Source organism: Rhinoraja longicauda, chromosome 8, assembly GCF_053455715.1.
Source record: "Rhinoraja longicauda isolate Sanriku21f chromosome 8, sRhiLon1.1, whole genome shotgun sequence".
NCBI classification, from domain to species: domain Eukaryota; kingdom Metazoa; phylum Chordata; class Chondrichthyes; order Rajiformes; family Arhynchobatidae; genus Rhinoraja; species Rhinoraja longicauda.
The window spans coordinates 59471902-59489673 of record NC_135960.1 but is presented as its reverse complement, the minus strand read 5'-3'; the positions used below and the strand labels follow the sequence as shown (position 1 = coordinate 59489673).

The 17772-nt window shown below is 42.6% G+C and overlaps 1 protein-coding gene across 1 annotated transcript in view; it reads left to right on the top strand.

Annotated features, from left to right (window-relative positions):
* Positions 1-17772, top strand: part of LOC144596318 (carboxypeptidase inhibitor SmCI-like) — a 52959-nt gene that overhangs the window by 16113 nt on the left and 19074 nt on the right. Inside the window, exons 2-3 of the mRNA XM_078404564.1 lie at positions 2352-2552; positions 16642-16818. Coding sequence (XP_078260690.1) covers positions 2352-2552; positions 16642-16818 — 378 coding nt within the window. The remainder of the gene's footprint in view (positions 1-2351; positions 2553-16641; positions 16819-17772) is intronic.

Below are 17772 nucleotides of genomic sequence, written 5' to 3'. Positions count from 1 at the left end.
ATAAAAATCACTGTCAGGAAAATTGGAAGACAGGAGTCATATCATATCATATCATATATCTACAGCCGGAAACAGGCCTTTTCGGCCCTCCAAGTCCGTGCCGCCCAGTGATCCCCGTACATTAACACTATCCTACACCCACTAGGGACAATTTTTACATTTACCCAGCCAATTAACCTACATACCTGTACGTCTTTGGAGTGTGGGAGGAAACCGAAGATCTCGGAGAAAACCCACGCAGGTCACGGGGAGAACGTACAAACTCCTTACAGTGCAGCACCCGTAGTCAGGATCGAACCTGTGTCTCCGGCGCTGCATTCGCTGTAAAGCAGCAACTCTACCGCTGCGCTACCGTGCCGCCTATTCTTTGAGTCAATTCAAAGAAATAACTAGCTTTTTGTACAAGCATCCACATGGCTTTCTACTTGGAAAACTGGGATGGCATGATGGCGCAACGGTAGAGTTGCTGCCTTACAGTGCCAGAGACCCAGGTTTGATCCTGACTAATGGTGCTGTCTGTACGGAGTTTGTACATTCTCCCAGTGACCACGTGGGTTTTCTCCGGGAGCTCCGGTTTCCTCCCACACTCCAAAGACATACAGGTTTGTCGGTTAATTGGCTTGATAAAATTGTTAATTCTCTCTAGTGTATGTAAGATAGTGTTAATGTGCGGGGATCGTTGGTCGGTGCAGACTCGGTGGGCCGAAGGGCCTGTTTCCACGCTGTACATTTAAACTAAACTAAACTAAACTACTGTCACGATCATAAATAGGACCAGCTTTGTAATATAAACAAAAACACAGTCAATCTCTTATGAAGACACACATTTTTTCAACTTCAGAGTTTAAATAGATATTTGTTGGACTGTGAGCATGTAGGATGTATTGATTTTTAATGTTTTGAAATGTTGTAACTGATTTTGTAGTTGGGCAGGACTCTCGTCAGTAATTTAAACCACAGCTTTGAACAGATAAATCTCACTGAATAGCTTTTGTGCTATTAATTTACTGCATTCTGGTAAAAGTGCTATTGTGAGCATTCCGAAGATAGACACAGGATGCTGGAGTAACTCAGTGGGACAGACAGCATCTCCAGACTGAAGGAACGGGTCATCACAACTATAGCACACACACTCATTCCTTCTCTCCAGAGATGCTGCCTGTCCTGCTGAGTTACTACAGCATTCTGTGTCTATCTTCGGTTCAAACCAGCACCTGCAGTTCTGTCCTACATATTGTGAGGACTCCAACAGGTTAAGGGATGAACTGCATCCAATGGAAGCTGTCTTGGTTCTTGAAGCAGGGAAATACATTTTGCAGTTGTGATGTAGGTTGCTCAATATTAAAACCAAATTGAAAACAAATTCCTCCAGCAATATGTAATATCAGCTAAACTATTTGGTATCAGAGATAGCAACAAAATACTGGAATAACTCAATGAGGTAGATGACAACTCCAGAGAAAATGGATAGGTGCCGTTTCAGGTTGGGGTCTTTCTTCTATGTGGCATCAGGTTAGCTTCAATTTACAATGCTCAAAATGGATGAATGTGACATTTTCAGTGGCAGGGCATTTACTTTTCTTATTTTACAAATTTGGAAGCAGGAACGAGAGACGGAAAAGATAGAACATTCGTAAGGTCATAAGTGATAGGAGTAGAATTAGGCCATTTGGCACCTCAAGTCTACTCTGCCATTCAATCATGGCTGATCTATCTCTCCCTCCTAACCCCATTATCCTGCCTTCTCCCCATAACCTCTGACACCTGTCCTAATCAAGAATCTATCTATCCCTGCCTTAAAAATATCCTTTGACTTGGCCTCACGGCCTTCTGTGGCAAATAATTCCACAGATTCATCACCCTCTGACTAAAGAAATTTCTCCTCATCTCCTTCCTGAAAAAACGTCCTGTAATTCTGAGGCTATGACCTCTAGTCCTAGACTCTCCCATCTGTGGAAACATCCTCTCCACATCCACTCTATCTATGCCTTTCATTGTGCCTTATGTAAATAATTCCAAGCACGACCGATTCTGGGTCCCTATTCTCCCGACCATATAGAAACAGAAAAATAGGTGCAGGAGTAGGCCACCCCGTTCCTGCTTTTTCCCCATATCCCTTGATTCTTTTAGCCCTAACAGCTAAATCTAATTCTCTAGTGGAAACATCCTCTCCACATCCACTCTATCCAAGCCTTTTACTATTCTGTATGTTTCAATGAGGTCCCCCCTCATTCTTTGAAACTTGAACATAATTTATATTATAATTTACATAAAATATGACCAAATGCAATTTTACCTTGAAACAAATGATCCAATTTGTTTAATATTGCCAACCCTTTCTTTTTCTGCAGAAGACATGCTTCATGATCTGCCATACGGCAATGAAATATGTGTATACCGTGCGGACCCTGGACGTTGTAATGCTTTTTTCCAAAGATATTTCTACAACATCTCAAAACTGAAATGTGAAGAGTTTATCTACGGTGGATGTGGTGGAAATGAAAACAACTTTCAAACCAAGAAAGAATGTCTGGCCAAGTGTAAAGCGAAGGGTAGGTGCACTTATCTCAATGAGATCTTTCAGTCGGTGAATTAAGGCCTTGAATTCGGTTGTCTAGATGCCACTGAGCTGACAGCCTGTAGCCAGTAGCGTAAACTTCTGTAGATTCTTACAGTAGCTCCTGTCAGCCTCTACTGTCTGCTCATCAAACCTGTGGGAATAAGCAAACAAGTCTGTGCCTCGTTAGGTAATCTGATTGAAGAATCATTATCCAGCCTTGCAGACTCTGAACCAGGAAGTTATAATATTAAAGTGTAATATAAAATCTGAACATAAGCAATATATTCACGGATAACAAATATCATGAGAAGGAGAGAGGAAAGGTATTGAGGGAAATAAACAGAAATGACATAAACATAAGCTCATTCAAATTTTAATTAAATCTATATTGAATTACCATCACTAAATAAAATCTGAAGGAATAAGATTCTGTATCTGTAAAAATTATTTTTCAAGATAGACGCAAAAAGCTGGAGTAACTCAGCGGGACAGGCAGCATCTCTGGACAATAGACAATAGACAATAGACAATAGGTGCAGGAGTAGGCCATTCAGCCCTTCGAGCCAGCACCGCCATTCAATGCGATCATGGCTGATCACCCTCAATCAGTACCCCGTTCCTGCCTTCTCCCCATACCCCCTCACTCCGCTATCCTTAAGAGCTCTATCCAGCTCTCTCTTGAAAGCATCCAACGAACTGGCCTCCACTGCCTTCTGAGGCAGAGAATTCCACACCTTCACCACCTTCTGACTGAAAAAGTTCTTCCTCATCTCCGTTCTAACATACGACAGTCCCGCCATTCCGGGAATTAACCTAGTGAACCTACGCTGCACGCCCTCCATAGCAAGAATATCCTTCCTCAAATTTGGAGACCAAAACTGCACACAGTACTCCAGGTGCGGTCTCACCAGGGCCCGGTACAACTGTAGAAGGACCTCTTTGCTCCTGCTGGAGAGAAGGAATGGGTGACGTTTCAGGTCGAGACCCTTCTTCAGACCTGAAACGTCACCCATTCCTTCTCTCCAGAGATGCTGCCTGAGTCACTCCAGCATTTTGTGTCTATCTTCGGTTTAAACCACATCTGCATTTCCTTCTCACACATAATTAATTTTCATGACAGTTTGGCAATTTTTAAGACTTATGTTGTTGAAAGTTACTTATGTTGGAATGAAAAAACTAGAACCTTTTCTGGCAGGTTTAACTTCTATATAAAGGTCCCTGATATATTTCAGAAACTCCAGGCCATTCACAGTGAGCCAGAGGACAGGATGCAGCTTTTGTGGGACTTCAGGATGAGATGAGCATTACTATTTTGCATTTAGTGTTTAAGTGCACTGAGCCCTGTTGATTTTATTTTTATTTCTACCCCACAAAATCTAGCACCTACTTTTAGAGGCATTTGTGGGAGAATAAAAAAAATAAGCCAACATTCGCTATCAAAGTAATGATGAGAATACAAGAAGATGCCTTATTCTGCAGCAACAGTTCTGCAGCATTTGGTGGACCATCTAAATAGCTAGATGTAATGTTCCAAAAATAAAAACACTGGGCATTTTTTTCTGCTGGCCCATTAGGTTTTAATAGAGACTGTTTACAGCAAGCAAACAGGCCATTCAGCCCACATGTCCTTGATTGTGTTTATGCTCCTCCTGCTAACTATCTAGTTTCCTTTTTCTCTTTCGCATTTAATTTGGTGAAAAGTACCAAAGATATTTCTTCCTATGATATGTACTCTATATTGTGGTTGCCATATTGATGGCATGAATAGCAACCACCTTGATACAAAAGATCAAGTCATGTTCACCCCTCTCCAAAGTGTCTTTTGATGTGTTAACTGCTGTCAGCCATTCTTTCCAGCACAAAAAATACTTAACCGCAAGTACGAAGTTTTAATCCTACAGGTTAAAATCCATGTTTTTTTTTAAAATGTGATTTTTATATTAGGAACTAATACATGGATAGGAAAGGTTAGTGGGATATGGGCCAAATATGGGCAAATGTGACTAGCTTCTATGGGGCATCTTGATCGAGTTGGGCTGAAGGGCCTGCTTCCGTCCTGTATAACTCTATGATTTTAATCTCCTTTTTCTCTGCCTTCTAAGAGTGCGTGACTCTTGTCTGATTTCTCAGGGTCTTTAACTTTTGGGAATAGGTGGGACGAAGCAGGCAAACTAAAACCACTGGGATTGTTATGCACTCTCATCAGACTTTCAACCTTAAGATAGATGCTATTTAACTTAAGGTCTCTGACCAAATAGAATAAAGCTATTTTATACTCGGTCAACAACATAAACCAAATATTTGCTTACAATATCCATGAGCAAAAAGCCCATTTAATATATTCACTGGGATGTTGACAAAATGGATAGGTTTTATTTGGCTGATGTTGTTTCTCATGTGTTCTTGGCAACTAACAATCAGTGGTTTATTGGTTTATTATTGTCACCTATACGACGATACAGTGTAGAACTTTGTTTGCTATTCAGTCAATTCTTAATATACATGAGTACAATTAAGCCATACACATGTACAATAGGTGGTGCAAAGAGAACAATGCCAGAGTGCAGAAGATAATATTGCAGCATAATAGTGTTAGAATAACAGGAAAGTGCAGATGACAAAAGTGCAAGGGCCACAACAGGTCAGAAGGTCATAAGTGATAGGAGCAGAATTAGGCCATTCGGCCCATCAAGTCTACTCCGCCATTCGATCATGGCTAATCTATCTCTCCCTCCTAACCCCATTCTCCTGCCTTATCCCCATAACCCCTGTCACCCGTATTAATCAAGAACCTGTCTATCTCTGCCTTACAATTATCCATTGACTTGGCCTCCACAGCCTTCTGTAGGGTAGGTTAGGAGATCGGGACCACATGCTTTGCTTGTGAGAGGACCGGTCAGTAGTGTGATATCAGTGGGTGAAGAGGTTGTTCTTGAATCTGGTGGTACATGCTTTCAAGCTTTTGTATCTTCTGGCTGACAGAGCCAATACGTGCAGGGTTCCTCTCAGTAACCAAACCACTGAAACCAAACATTGCCAATCAAGGTTATTGATGGCTTATGGAAATGGCTGTTCGCATTTCTCTTCAGCTGGCTGCAAGACAACCTGTCCTTGTTCTTGTAGTACTATTGCTAAATAAATCACCATAATCCAATGCTTGTTGCCTGAGACGATTAGCCCATCAATCTCGTCCAGCAAACAATTACAACGAGGCACATTTCGCAAGATGGTTAAAATTGAAAAACACTAATTTTAATTTTATTATATTGAGCGATGTTAGCTTCTTCTGCCCATAATCAACAACCAACTCTCCCACCACCACCACCACCACCCCCCCTCCCCCCCATGAACTAATTTAAAAATATCGCAACAATTGAAATTTGGATGTAAGTGAAGAGACTGCTCGTTTTATTAACCATTAGAAATGATCTCCCACTGATGTCTCTTTCCTCATCATCATGCAGTGGCTAAGCAGTATAAACTCATTTATAAATATCGCAAGTAATTCCAGCCACGTTGTTTCCCTCGTCGTAGAAAAGCAGCAGCCACTGACGTGTTTCTGCTGACCATTCGCTTTTGCTCTGCTAATCAGTGGTATTGCAGCAGGACAATAATGTTGGAACTTGTGGAGAATGTGAAGAGACGGGGGAAGATCAATACACGATCTGAAACTCGTGGAAACACATTTCGGAACAGAAACATTTTGCATCCCATGAAATTGGCAGAGCAAAACAAGTTGATTTATGGCGCAGACACGAACCTTTTCAATTGCGCAACTTAAATTTTGGCAGCGAAAGTGAACTGGAGCTGCAAGCCTGAAGGAGAAGCAGCCAAGATTTTCATGTGTACAAACAAAATGAGCAAACTGCACAGACTGGTAGTAAGTGAGGCATATTGTGCATTTTTAAGATATCTATCCTAAACCAAAATAAGTCACGTGTGAATATATAGGAAGAAAAATAAACCAGCCCAAAGCAAAGAAAAGAGGCTTGTGATGGTAGTATAGTTTAGTTTAGAGATACAGAGCGGAAGCAGGTCCTTTGGCCCACCGAGTCCGCACCGACCAGCGATCCCTGCACACTGATACCATTCTATACACATGAGGGACATTTTACATCCATACCAAGCCAATTAACCTATAAAGCTGTGCATCTTTGGAATGTGGGAGGAAATCGGAGATCCTGGAGAAAACCCATGCAGGTCACGGGGATAATGTACAAACTCCGTACAGACAGCACCCGTAGTCAGGATTGAACCCGGGTCTCTGGTGTGTAAGGCAGCAACTTTACCGCTGTGCCACCGTGCTGCGGTAAATAATTTCCATTTTTCATGCCATCTTGATTTATTATGATTTTTATGTCGTTTGATATTATGGTTGCTATAGTTATATCAGGGGATTATGTTGAAGAAGTGGGTGACTGATTTGCAAAGACTGACGTAATTTACTGAGTCAATTGTAACACCACAGTAACATTGATGGTTAGTAATTGTTCCCGCCCAAGTATTCATCCTTCGTCAGTTCACGTCATACAGTAATTGTTGTTGCAGTTCTATCCCCAGTGAGTATTAACGTAGCATTTTGGCTTTCATCCTGAGTTGATGTGAAAAGGCAGGTTCTGTCGAGCAGCTGTACATTGTCAAAGGAGTGATTCACTGAGTTGAGTTAAAGGATCAAAATGAATATCTGAGACAAATTTTAACACTGGTTGCTGCACTACTAGTGCTCATCCCAACGCTCACACCCAAGGATGACAGAAATTGTTTTCTGGACCTCATCAGCATACTCTGGGCAGCTGCAAGGTGATGAGCCTCTTGCCTCGACAGCAGTGGCAGTTGTGTACAATTTGGGGCAGACTCCACTTACTAGGAAAGTGTTTTCAAAGCCCACAGAACATTGATGAATGATCAATCTTCTCGGATCTCCATGGGAAAAGCTTTCATGTACAAAAATCTTTAGCACTTGGCAGTCATTGAACTTTCTTTCACTTATCGTTTCACTTACCAAGAGATCCTATAATGACCTTTCAGGTTATTTAAGGGGTTCCTTAGTCCCCCCCCGTTAACATTTTCAATTGATGCTTTGGTTAGTACGGGTGTCAGGGGTTATGGGGAGAAGGCAGGAGAATGGGGCTGAGAGGGAATGATAGATCAGTCATGATTGAATGGCGGAGTTGACTTGATGGGCCAAATGGCCTAATTCTGCTGCTAGAACTTAACATAAGCTGAATTCAGAGTCTGCTAGGAATGCATTCAATGGGTCTCACAGGCTACAGAATGGGGGTAAGGCCTGACGGAAAATCAGTTAATGATGGGACAAGAACTGTTGCTGTGACTGAACCTCAAGTATCATTCAGTCAACCATCCCAGAACCATCATGTATTCACCCAAGCAATTAAACCAGGGTTTAACAGTGAAGTCCTTCTGCCTCACTAAAGAGCTCAGCACTTTCTCTGGAACCCGGATGGTGGATAGATTGTGGCTCAACCTCTCACATTGGGAAGTTTGCCAGAATATGACATACTTCCATGATCACATTCTTTCCGAACTATCACTGGTGATGCATGTTATCTTAGACAGTTGCTTCAAAGAGAAATGCATTCATCACTTTAACCATTGCATTGAGGCAATGTATCAACACGGCTTAAAACATATTCTGAGAAAGAGAATATGAGAGAGGTGAACATTGCAGACAGCAGCAATGTACCATGCAAACTATTCACCTTTGTCACGAGCTCCTGACAAGTATGATACCTCCATGTTTCTTTGCTCTCGATCAATGTACCAAGACATCCATTTTTTCCAGCCATCAGATGGCTTCAGGTATAGACTCTGTCTCATGTTTCCACATTGGACAATTTCATTTCTCTGTTTTTTTCTGTCACCATTTGGCCTTTGGCAAACATTTAAAATCAATTTCTCTGTTTGTAGAATTTACTTGTATAACACAGTTGATGACACTGAAATATTCTCCTCTTTAAGATGTATTTCTGTTCAAATACATTATCTGTCAAATACATTATCTGTCAGCTCAACTCCATCCAAGGACCCAAACAGTCTTTCCAGGTGAGACAAAGATTCACCTGCACCTCCCCCAACCTCATCTATTGCATCCGCTGCTCTAGATGTCAACTCATTTACATTGGCGAAACCAAGCGCAGGCTCGGCGATCGCTTCGCTCAACACCTGCGCTCGGTCCGTATTAATCAAACTGATCTCCCGGTGGCCGAGCACTTCAACTCCCCCTCCCATTCCCAGTCTGACCTTTCTGTCATGGGCCTCCTCCAGTGTCATAGTGAGGCCCACCGGAAATTGGAGGAACAGCACCTCATATTTCGTCTGGGCAGTTTGCAGCCCAGTGGTATGAACATCGACTTCTCCAACTTTATATAGTTCCTCTGTCCCTCCCGTCCCCTCCTCCTTCCCAGATCTCCCACTGTCTTCCTGTCTCCACCTATATCCTTCCTTTGTCCCGCCCCCCTGACATCAGTCTGAAGAAGGGTCTCAACCCGAAACGTCACCCATTCCTTCTCTCCTGAGATGCTGCCCGACTTGCTGAGTTACTCCAGCATTTTGTGAATAAAAACCTTCGATTTGTACCAGCATCTGCAGTTATCTTCTTATACATTATCTGTCAGTACAGCTGAAAATGCAAAACCAGAGCAGAGCGGAGGTATTGCGAATTGGACAGTTAAGGTGACACCAGGACAGTGGGGCCCATCTTCGTAGTCCACTGCCAAACAACTGTGGTTGATCGCCCCTCACACAGTCACTGGGAGAATGTGCAAACTCCACACAGACAGTAGTTGGGATTAGGATTGAACATGGGTCATGGCAGCTGTGAGTTGACAGTGACCCAGTAATACAGTTGTCCCGCTGAGTTACTCCAGCATATCGTGCCAATCTTCAGGGTAATCCAGTATCTGCAGTTCCTTCCTACGCCCAGTGTTATAGTTGTGTAGGAAGGAACTGCAGATGCTGGATTACCCTGAAGATTGGCACGATATGCTGGAGTAACTCAGCGGGGGAGACTGTATCACCGAAAATGGACACAAAATGCTGGAGTAATGCTGGAGTGAAATAGATATTGATCCTGCACTGGAAAACTGTGCTTTAGGATTTACAACTACGCAGCGTGTGCTCTAATGGAGTGGCAAGCCACGTGATGCAAATAAATCATTTAGAATTTATGGAAGACTGTACATTATTTAAAGGAAAAATCAAGCCTGCATCGCTGATGCCTGGAGTTATACAGCATGGAAACACATGCCAGGACTCAACCCCTACATGCCGACAAAGATGTCAAAGTTCAACCCATTTGCCTGTGATTGGCCCATATCTCTCCAAATCATTCTTGCCCATTTAACTATCCAAATGCCTTTTTAACATTGTCATTTTTTCCCATCTCCGGCAGCTCGTATATGTATCACCCACATTGTCCCCATAAAATCTTTCCCCTCTCATCTTAAACCTAAGCCCTCTAGATTAAGACTCCCATAAAAATGACCCTCCTAGACTGATGCATGCAACGTGCTATATCTTGTTAACAAAATGTATTTCACTCACTACACAGCCAAACAATGATCTATGTTCTATTCATAAAATATCAAAGAGCTATCACGGAATCAGTGTATAGTCACAGAAAGAGGCCACTCAGCCCATTGTGTCTGGACATCTCTCTGGTTCCACCACCCGGCCTCCTCTCGTAGCCTTGCAAGTTTTTCTGTGCTAAATAGATAGAGGCATTTGATAAGGTAGTCAGTCAGAACCTTTTTACCCTGGGCGAAAATGTCCCAAACTAGAGGGCATGGCTATAAGGTGAGAGGGGGAAAGATGAATGGGGATGTGCAGGGCATGTTTTTTCTACACAGAGGGTAGTGGGGGCGTGGAATGCATTGCCAGAGGTGGTGAAGGCAGGTATGATAGTGGGGTTTAAGAGGCTTATAGGCACATGGAAGTGCAGGGAGAGGAGGAATATGGACCGTGTACAGTCAGATGAGATCAGATTATCTTGGCATCAGACTCGGCACAAACATTGACCCTGTCAACCCTCGCCTTGATTCCATTGTAATAAGCACGCATTCCACACCATTAAATACAAACGTGCTGTTTTATTCCCCCATCAGTTATTTTTCCGCCAACATTTGTCCCCCTGACCATTCTCACAAGTACAACATGTACAACAAGTGATACATTTCAATACATCAGTTACCATGACACCCCTGTTCCCACGCTGTTCTGTTCTATGTCCTTCTGAAGGACACAATAGAACTTCCTTTGATCACACATGCAGACTGAGGAATCCTAGATTCCATCCGTACCCTGCATAAAAGATTTTCTGGCCACTGTTATGAATTCTCCTCCCCTTTATTTTGTACCTTTGACACCTAACCCTCAAACCCTTCCCAAAGGGACTAGCTGTCCACCATTCTCTGGGTCCATAGTTCTATCGATTATCTCCATAGTCTTTTCTCCAACTGTGAAGTTGTCTCTCTCCCTGTCCCTCACTCCAGCAACTGGTTTTTTTTCTGGATCATCTCCAATTTTTTCACATTTTTTTCTCGAACGTGGCAACCAAATTGAATATCCTAGTCTATTTGAGGCTAGACCAATTATAACGGTTCAGCATAACCTTCGAAACCAAAGTGTATCTGAGCAGGTGGAGGGAATGGATAGGTAATGATTTGGGTCGGGACCCTTCTTCAGACAAAACCGTCACCTATCCATCCCTTCCACAGATGCTGCCTGATCTACTGGGTTACTCCAGCACTTGCGAAATAGGCTCTTCAGCCACTGAGGCTGCTCCACCATTAAGCGCCTACCCAAACTCATTTTATCTTCTGCACATTCCCATCAACTCCCTCCCAAATTCCACCATTCATTCTCTAAGCTAAACTAAATTTGGACATTGGGGTAAAATAACATGGACTGTGAACCCACCATTCTGGAAATCTCTGAGAGGAGGGAGGAAGTTGGAGCACACTGAGGAAGCTCATATATTCACCGGGAGGATGTGCAAACTCCACCAATACAGTACCGGAGATCAGCATTGAACCTAGCTGGCTGGAGTTGTGATGCTGCAGCTTTACTGCACCACGGTGTTATTGGTGGGTGGTGTAGATTTTGATCCTGTACTAGAGGGCCTTTAGACTTGCAGCTTCAGACGGCACAGTGGTGTGGCGGTAGAGTTGCTGCCTTACCAGGCCAGAGACCCGGGTTTGATCCTGTCTCCGGTGCTGTCTATGGAGTTTATACATTCTCCCCGTGACTAACTGGGTTTTCTCCGTGTGCTCCTGATTCCTCCCACATTACAAAGGCGTACGGTTTATAGGCTAGACAGTACACTATACACTACAGACATACAGGTTTCTTGGAGGAACAGCTTTTCAAATACTGCTTGAGCAGCTTACAGCCCAGTGGTATGAAAATTGATTTCTCTAACTTCAAGTAACCCCTGCATTCCCTGCATTCCTTCTCTCCATCCCTCCCCACCCAGGTTGCACCAGCTTTTTGTTCTCACCTAGCAAACAGCTAACAGTGGCCTGTTTCCTTTATCGTCATTACTTTTTTGCACATCTTCCATTCATTTGTTCTATAACTCTCTACATCACCATCTATATCCCTTGTTTCCCTTTCCCCTGACTCTAATCTGAAGAAGGGTCTCGACCCGAAACGTCGCCCATTCCTTCTCTCCTGATATGCTGCCTGTCCCACTGAGTTACTCCAGCATTTTGTGTCGATCTTTGGTTAAAACCAGCATCTGCAGTTCCTTCCTACACAGGTTTTTTTGGGTTAATTGACTTCTGTAAATTGTCCTTAGTGTGCAGGATAGAACTGATGTATGGGTGATTGCTGGCCGGCGTGGACCCGGTGGGCTGAAGGACCAGTTTCTACGCTGTCTAAACTAAACTAAACCCTACAGCTTCTATCTCTAAACTAAACTAAACCCTACAGCTTTTGGCTGAGTCTTATGCAATAGCAAGGGAGTGGCATGTGTTGAAGGTCTCAGCTCTTATTTTCAAAATAGATTAAGCTGAGACCCCTTCTGCTCTCGTGTTCCTGTCAGTTTAATTGCGATGTTTTTTTCATTGGGCTTTTTTTTATCAACAGTATCCTGATGCAGTTTATTTGCGTGATATGCATCTGGAGCTGTGATTGTGCAAATTCATAAATTTTTTTATGATTTTTTTTTGCTGGTATTTTCCCTATTTGCTAAACAAGGTCATTTCATGATCATCCCGTTTCTGGGGCAGTGTTCCGAACGACTGTAGTCAAGACTGTAGTCAAGATCGTATAAAGATTCATTGTTAATCATAGCCGCCACCTGCAACTCATCATTACTCCATCATTTTTCCTTCCCCTGCTTCCTGAAGCCTGCACATCTGGTCTGGGTCCAGATGTGTTGCTGAAAGCCAGGCTGAGTCAACAGTGACATGCCCCACTCTTCAGACATGAGTTAGCTGCCTGCCTTAATTCTTCGGTTTATTGGCCAGGACACGAGTCCCAATTCGTGCTGTGCAATAATGTTTTAGGAAGTAAACAGGTGATTACTAATTCTTTCCCGATGGAGGCTCCATGGGTCTGGATCTTGCACAATACCAAGCAGCATAACTACCAGAACTGTGGTTATTGTCTCCCGGATCTACCCCCTTTAATTTTTATAGTTATAGCTCTTTTTTTTATTCTCTCTTCTCAATAGTTTATAGGTTTTTTTTTCATTCTTCTTTATTTTTATTTTCTCTCTTTAAAAATTTAAAAATTGAAGCTATGTAAGAATTTTGTAACAAATTTGTCTTTTATTTCTATCTGTACATATGCTTTTCAAAAAAAAAAAAAAAAAAGAAGATTGGAGAACCACTAACCTCAGCTTTTAGTTTAGCTCAGTTCAGAGTTGGTTCAAAGATACAACACAGAAACAGGCCCTCGGCCCACCAAGTACGCGCCAACCAGCGATTCTCGCACACTAACACTATCCTACGCACACGAGAGAGAAATTACATTTTTACCAAGCCAATTAACCTACAAACCTGCACGTCTTCAGTGTGTGGGAGGAAACTGCAGCACCCGGAAAAAAAACCCATGGGGGAACGTACAAATGACATACAGACAGCACCCGTAGCCAGGATGGAACCCGGGTCTCTGGCGCAGTAAGGCAGCAACTCTGGCGCTGTAAGGCAGCAACTCTACCGCTGCACCACCCTGCTGCCCCTTTGGTTTAGCTATCTTGTGCTTCATGCTCTTTCTAAAAGAAGATTATTAAAAAACAGGCACGAAACCAGGGCAGCAACTGAGACAGAGGTCGGTCGAACTGGTGGCTCAGAGACTTGGTTTTGATCCTGACCTCAGATGCTGTTTTGGTGGAGTTTCCATGATCCTCTCTGTGACCCGGTGGGTTTAGTCATGGTGCTCCGGCTTCCTCCTGCATTCCAGTTAAGCGGCTATAGTTAATGTCCCCTTTGTCGCTAAGTTACAACAAAACTAACAGGAGCTTATGCACTGGAAGGAGAGAATAAGTTACTGGACTAAAGGGAGATAAGAGGGGAATAGGATTGAAAGGATTCTCCAGTCTAATATGAACTAAATTAAATCATTATTGTTTATAATACTTCACAGCGGACTTCACTTCCATCATCAGACGGCATGGATTGAATGCTATTTGTTGTTGCTAACATATGTGAAAATAAAGGAATGAATTACAAAAGATTTTGCTCAGTTGGCTATTTTGCTACCTGACAATTGCACAGTGCAAATCCAATCTGAGACACATCTCTCTGCCCCACATCCCTCTCCTTCTTCAAGACCCTTCTAGTTTACCACCACTTCTTAATTGAGGCTTTTGGGCTATTCCTGCTCATATCAGCTTTGTGGGGGCTGATCCATTTTCTTTCCCTGTATGTATAGACAATAGACAATAGGTGCAGGAGGAGGCCATTCGGCCCTTCGAGCCAGCACCACCATTCAATGTGATCATGGCTGATCATTCTCAATCAGCACCCCGTTCCTGCCTTCTCCCCATACCCCCTGATTCCGCTGTCCTTAAGAGCTCTATCTAGCTCTCTCTTGAATGCATTCAGAGAATTGGCCTCCACTGCCTTCTGAGGCAGAGAATTGCACAGATTCACAACTCTCTGACTGAAAAAGTTTTTCCTCTTCTCAGTTCTAAATGGCCTACCCCTTATTCTTATGTATTTTGTATTATGTATTTATGCATCGGGGCAGCACAGTGGTGCAGAGGTAGAGTTGCTGAGCAGCGTGGAATTTGCACAGAAGTGATCAGCTTTTACAAAAATAAATGACTGGAGGTGCAGGTTTGATGGGACACCAAGCACCACACCATACCATACACATACAGCCGGAAACAGGCCTTTTCGGCCCACCAAGTCCGTGCCGCCCAGCGATCCCCGTACATTAACACTATCCTACACCCACTAGGGACAATTTTTACATTTACCCAGCCAATTAACCTACATACCTGTACGTCTTTGGAGTGTGGGAGGAAACCGAAGATCTCGGAGAAAACCCACGCAGGTCACGGGGAGAACGTACAAACTCCTTACAGTGCAGCACCCGTAGTCAGGATCGAACCTGAGTCTCCAGCGCTGCATTCGCTGTAAAGCAGCAACTCTACCGCTGCGCTACCGTGCCGCCAAGTGGCCAACTCCTGCCCCTATGTCTTTGGTTGTCCTTAGTGTCCTTGTATGTCCATCACTTCAAGTTGATTCTTTTAATGTGCAAGGTTCTCTATAAATAAAATGTTGGCATCTCCCAATGATCTTTTAACACAAAGGCATCTTATATTTTTAAAGTGTTCTAAAATATTAGTATTAAAACATTAAATTGTCCTTTTGTTTACTTTTTTTTTGCATTTGTTAAATTTACTAGAGGGACATTTTGCCATCCGCAAGGCAAGTAATTGTAATGTGGTTATTTTCAGTCAAGCAGTGAAGAAGGCCTGGATTTACATGCTATAAATAAATGTATGAATGATTGCAGATCGCACCAATTGGATTGCTCTGGATTTATCGAGTGTTTCATAGAGTTAGACAGAATGGAAACAGGCTGTTCGGCCCAACACGTCCATGCCGACTAGGATGCCCCATCTAAACTAGTCCCAATTGCCTGGGTTTGGCCATATTCCTCTAATACGTTCCTATCCATGTACCTGTCCAAGTGACTTTTAAATGCTGTTATAGCTTCAACCTCCTCTGGCAGCTTGTTTCATATACCGGCCAGCCTCTGAATGAAAAGTTGCCCCCCAGGATCCCATTAAATCTTACCCCTCTCACCTTAAACTTAAGTCCTCTGGTTCTTGATTCCCTTACATAGAAACATAGAAAATAGGTGCAGGAGTAGGCCATTCGGCCCTTCGAGCCTGCACCGCCATTCAATATGATCATGGCTGATCAACCAACTCAGTATCCCGTACCTGCCTTCTCTCCATACCCCCTGATCCCTTTAGCCACAAGGGCCACATCTAACTCCCTCTTAAATAAAGCCAATGAACTGGCCTCAACTACCTTCTGTGGCAGAGAATTCCACAGATCCACCACTCTCTGTGTGAAAAAAAACGTTCTCATCTCGGTCCTAAAAGACTTCCCCCTTATCCTTAAACTGTGACCCCTTGTTCTGGACTTCCCCAACATCGGGAACAATCTTCCTGCATCTAGCCTGTCCAACCCCTTAAGAATTTTGTAAGTTTCTATAAGATCCCCCCCAATCTTCTAAATTCCAGCGAGTACAAGCCGAGTCTATCCAGTCTTTCTTCATATGAAAGTCCTGCCATCCCATTACCTTGGGTAAAATGCTCCGTGTCTTCACCCTTTCTATTCCCCTCATGATTTTATGCACCTCCAGAAGGTACTCCCTCAGCCTCTTGTTTTCCAAGGAATAAAGTCCTAGCTTGTCCAACCTCTCCCCATAGCTCAGTCCTTTGAGTCCCAGCAGCATCCTCGTAAATTCTTTGTGCACTTTTTCAGGGTTGATGGTTGAACATTAACACTGTATGTTTTTTTATATATATATATATAAATGTTAAAGCTATTGTTGAGCAATATTAGTAAAATCGTCGTGCATTTCTTTAACAGATCAGAGAAACCCTTGTGATTTGGAAGCTAGTGGTGGCCCATGTCGAGGGTATTTTCGTCGGTACTTCTATAATAAACCTGCTAAGAAGTGTGAGCAGTTTATATACGGGGGTTGCTTTGGAAACAGGAACAACTTCAGAACTAAGCAAGATTGTCGGAAAATATGCCAAAAGAAAGGTAAACAAATTTAGCCTCAATTATTTGAGGTCAAGCTTGCTCTCTAATATTTGGAGATTTGGTGTATTAAAAGTTAAATAGATATGTCAAAGTTATATTCCCAAAGAACCTTATAATTTTGAAAAGTTTTATGAAAGAAAAATGCATTTACAGTATGTGGATTGTACCAAAATCTCTGTCTTAAAATGCTTTGCAGACACAAGAAATAAAACATATTTTGATGGTTGGTCACTAAATAATGGGGGTACATATAACGTCTTGTCTTTCATTTTGATGGAAGAGGCAGATTAGTTACAGGCATATTGGTTAGAGTTAAGTTTAGCTCTTTGGGCTAAAGGAATCAAGGGATATGGGGAAAAAGCAGGAACTAATACTGATTTTAGATGATCAGCCATGATCATATTGAATGGCAGTGCTGGCTCGAAGGGCCGAATGGCCCACTCCTGCACCTATTATGAGGCCCTGTATTTGTCTAAGATGGATTTCCTTCAGATCCAATTTTTTCATTGAGTAATCTGCCTTCTGAGTAACATTTTAAAGCACTAGTCAATGTAGTCAATCTAGATATTTTTTATGGTAAAGTTCTGTAACATTATTTGTTAATTGAAAATATTGTTGTTTAACTTTAATTAAGAACATGGTAAAATATAATTTAAAAAAATGAAAGTTCTCTGTGTTGTGTGAGGCAGATGGCATCTGTTTTAATGTAGGCAAGGCAGTGTCTGGTCAATGTTAATTCCTTTCCATCTAAAGCTAGCAGGAAATTAAAATTGCCTGCGGATGGGTGTATAGTCTCTAATGAAAATACACTTGGTACAAAAGCAATGGTTGTTGACACCTTGGTACAAATGTTTACAAAAGCAAGCTACATCTTGAAGCTATGGGTCACTTTAACATTTTAAGATGTTATTCTCGTGGGCATTCCTCATAGTTTAATTTTGGCAAGTTGAAAGA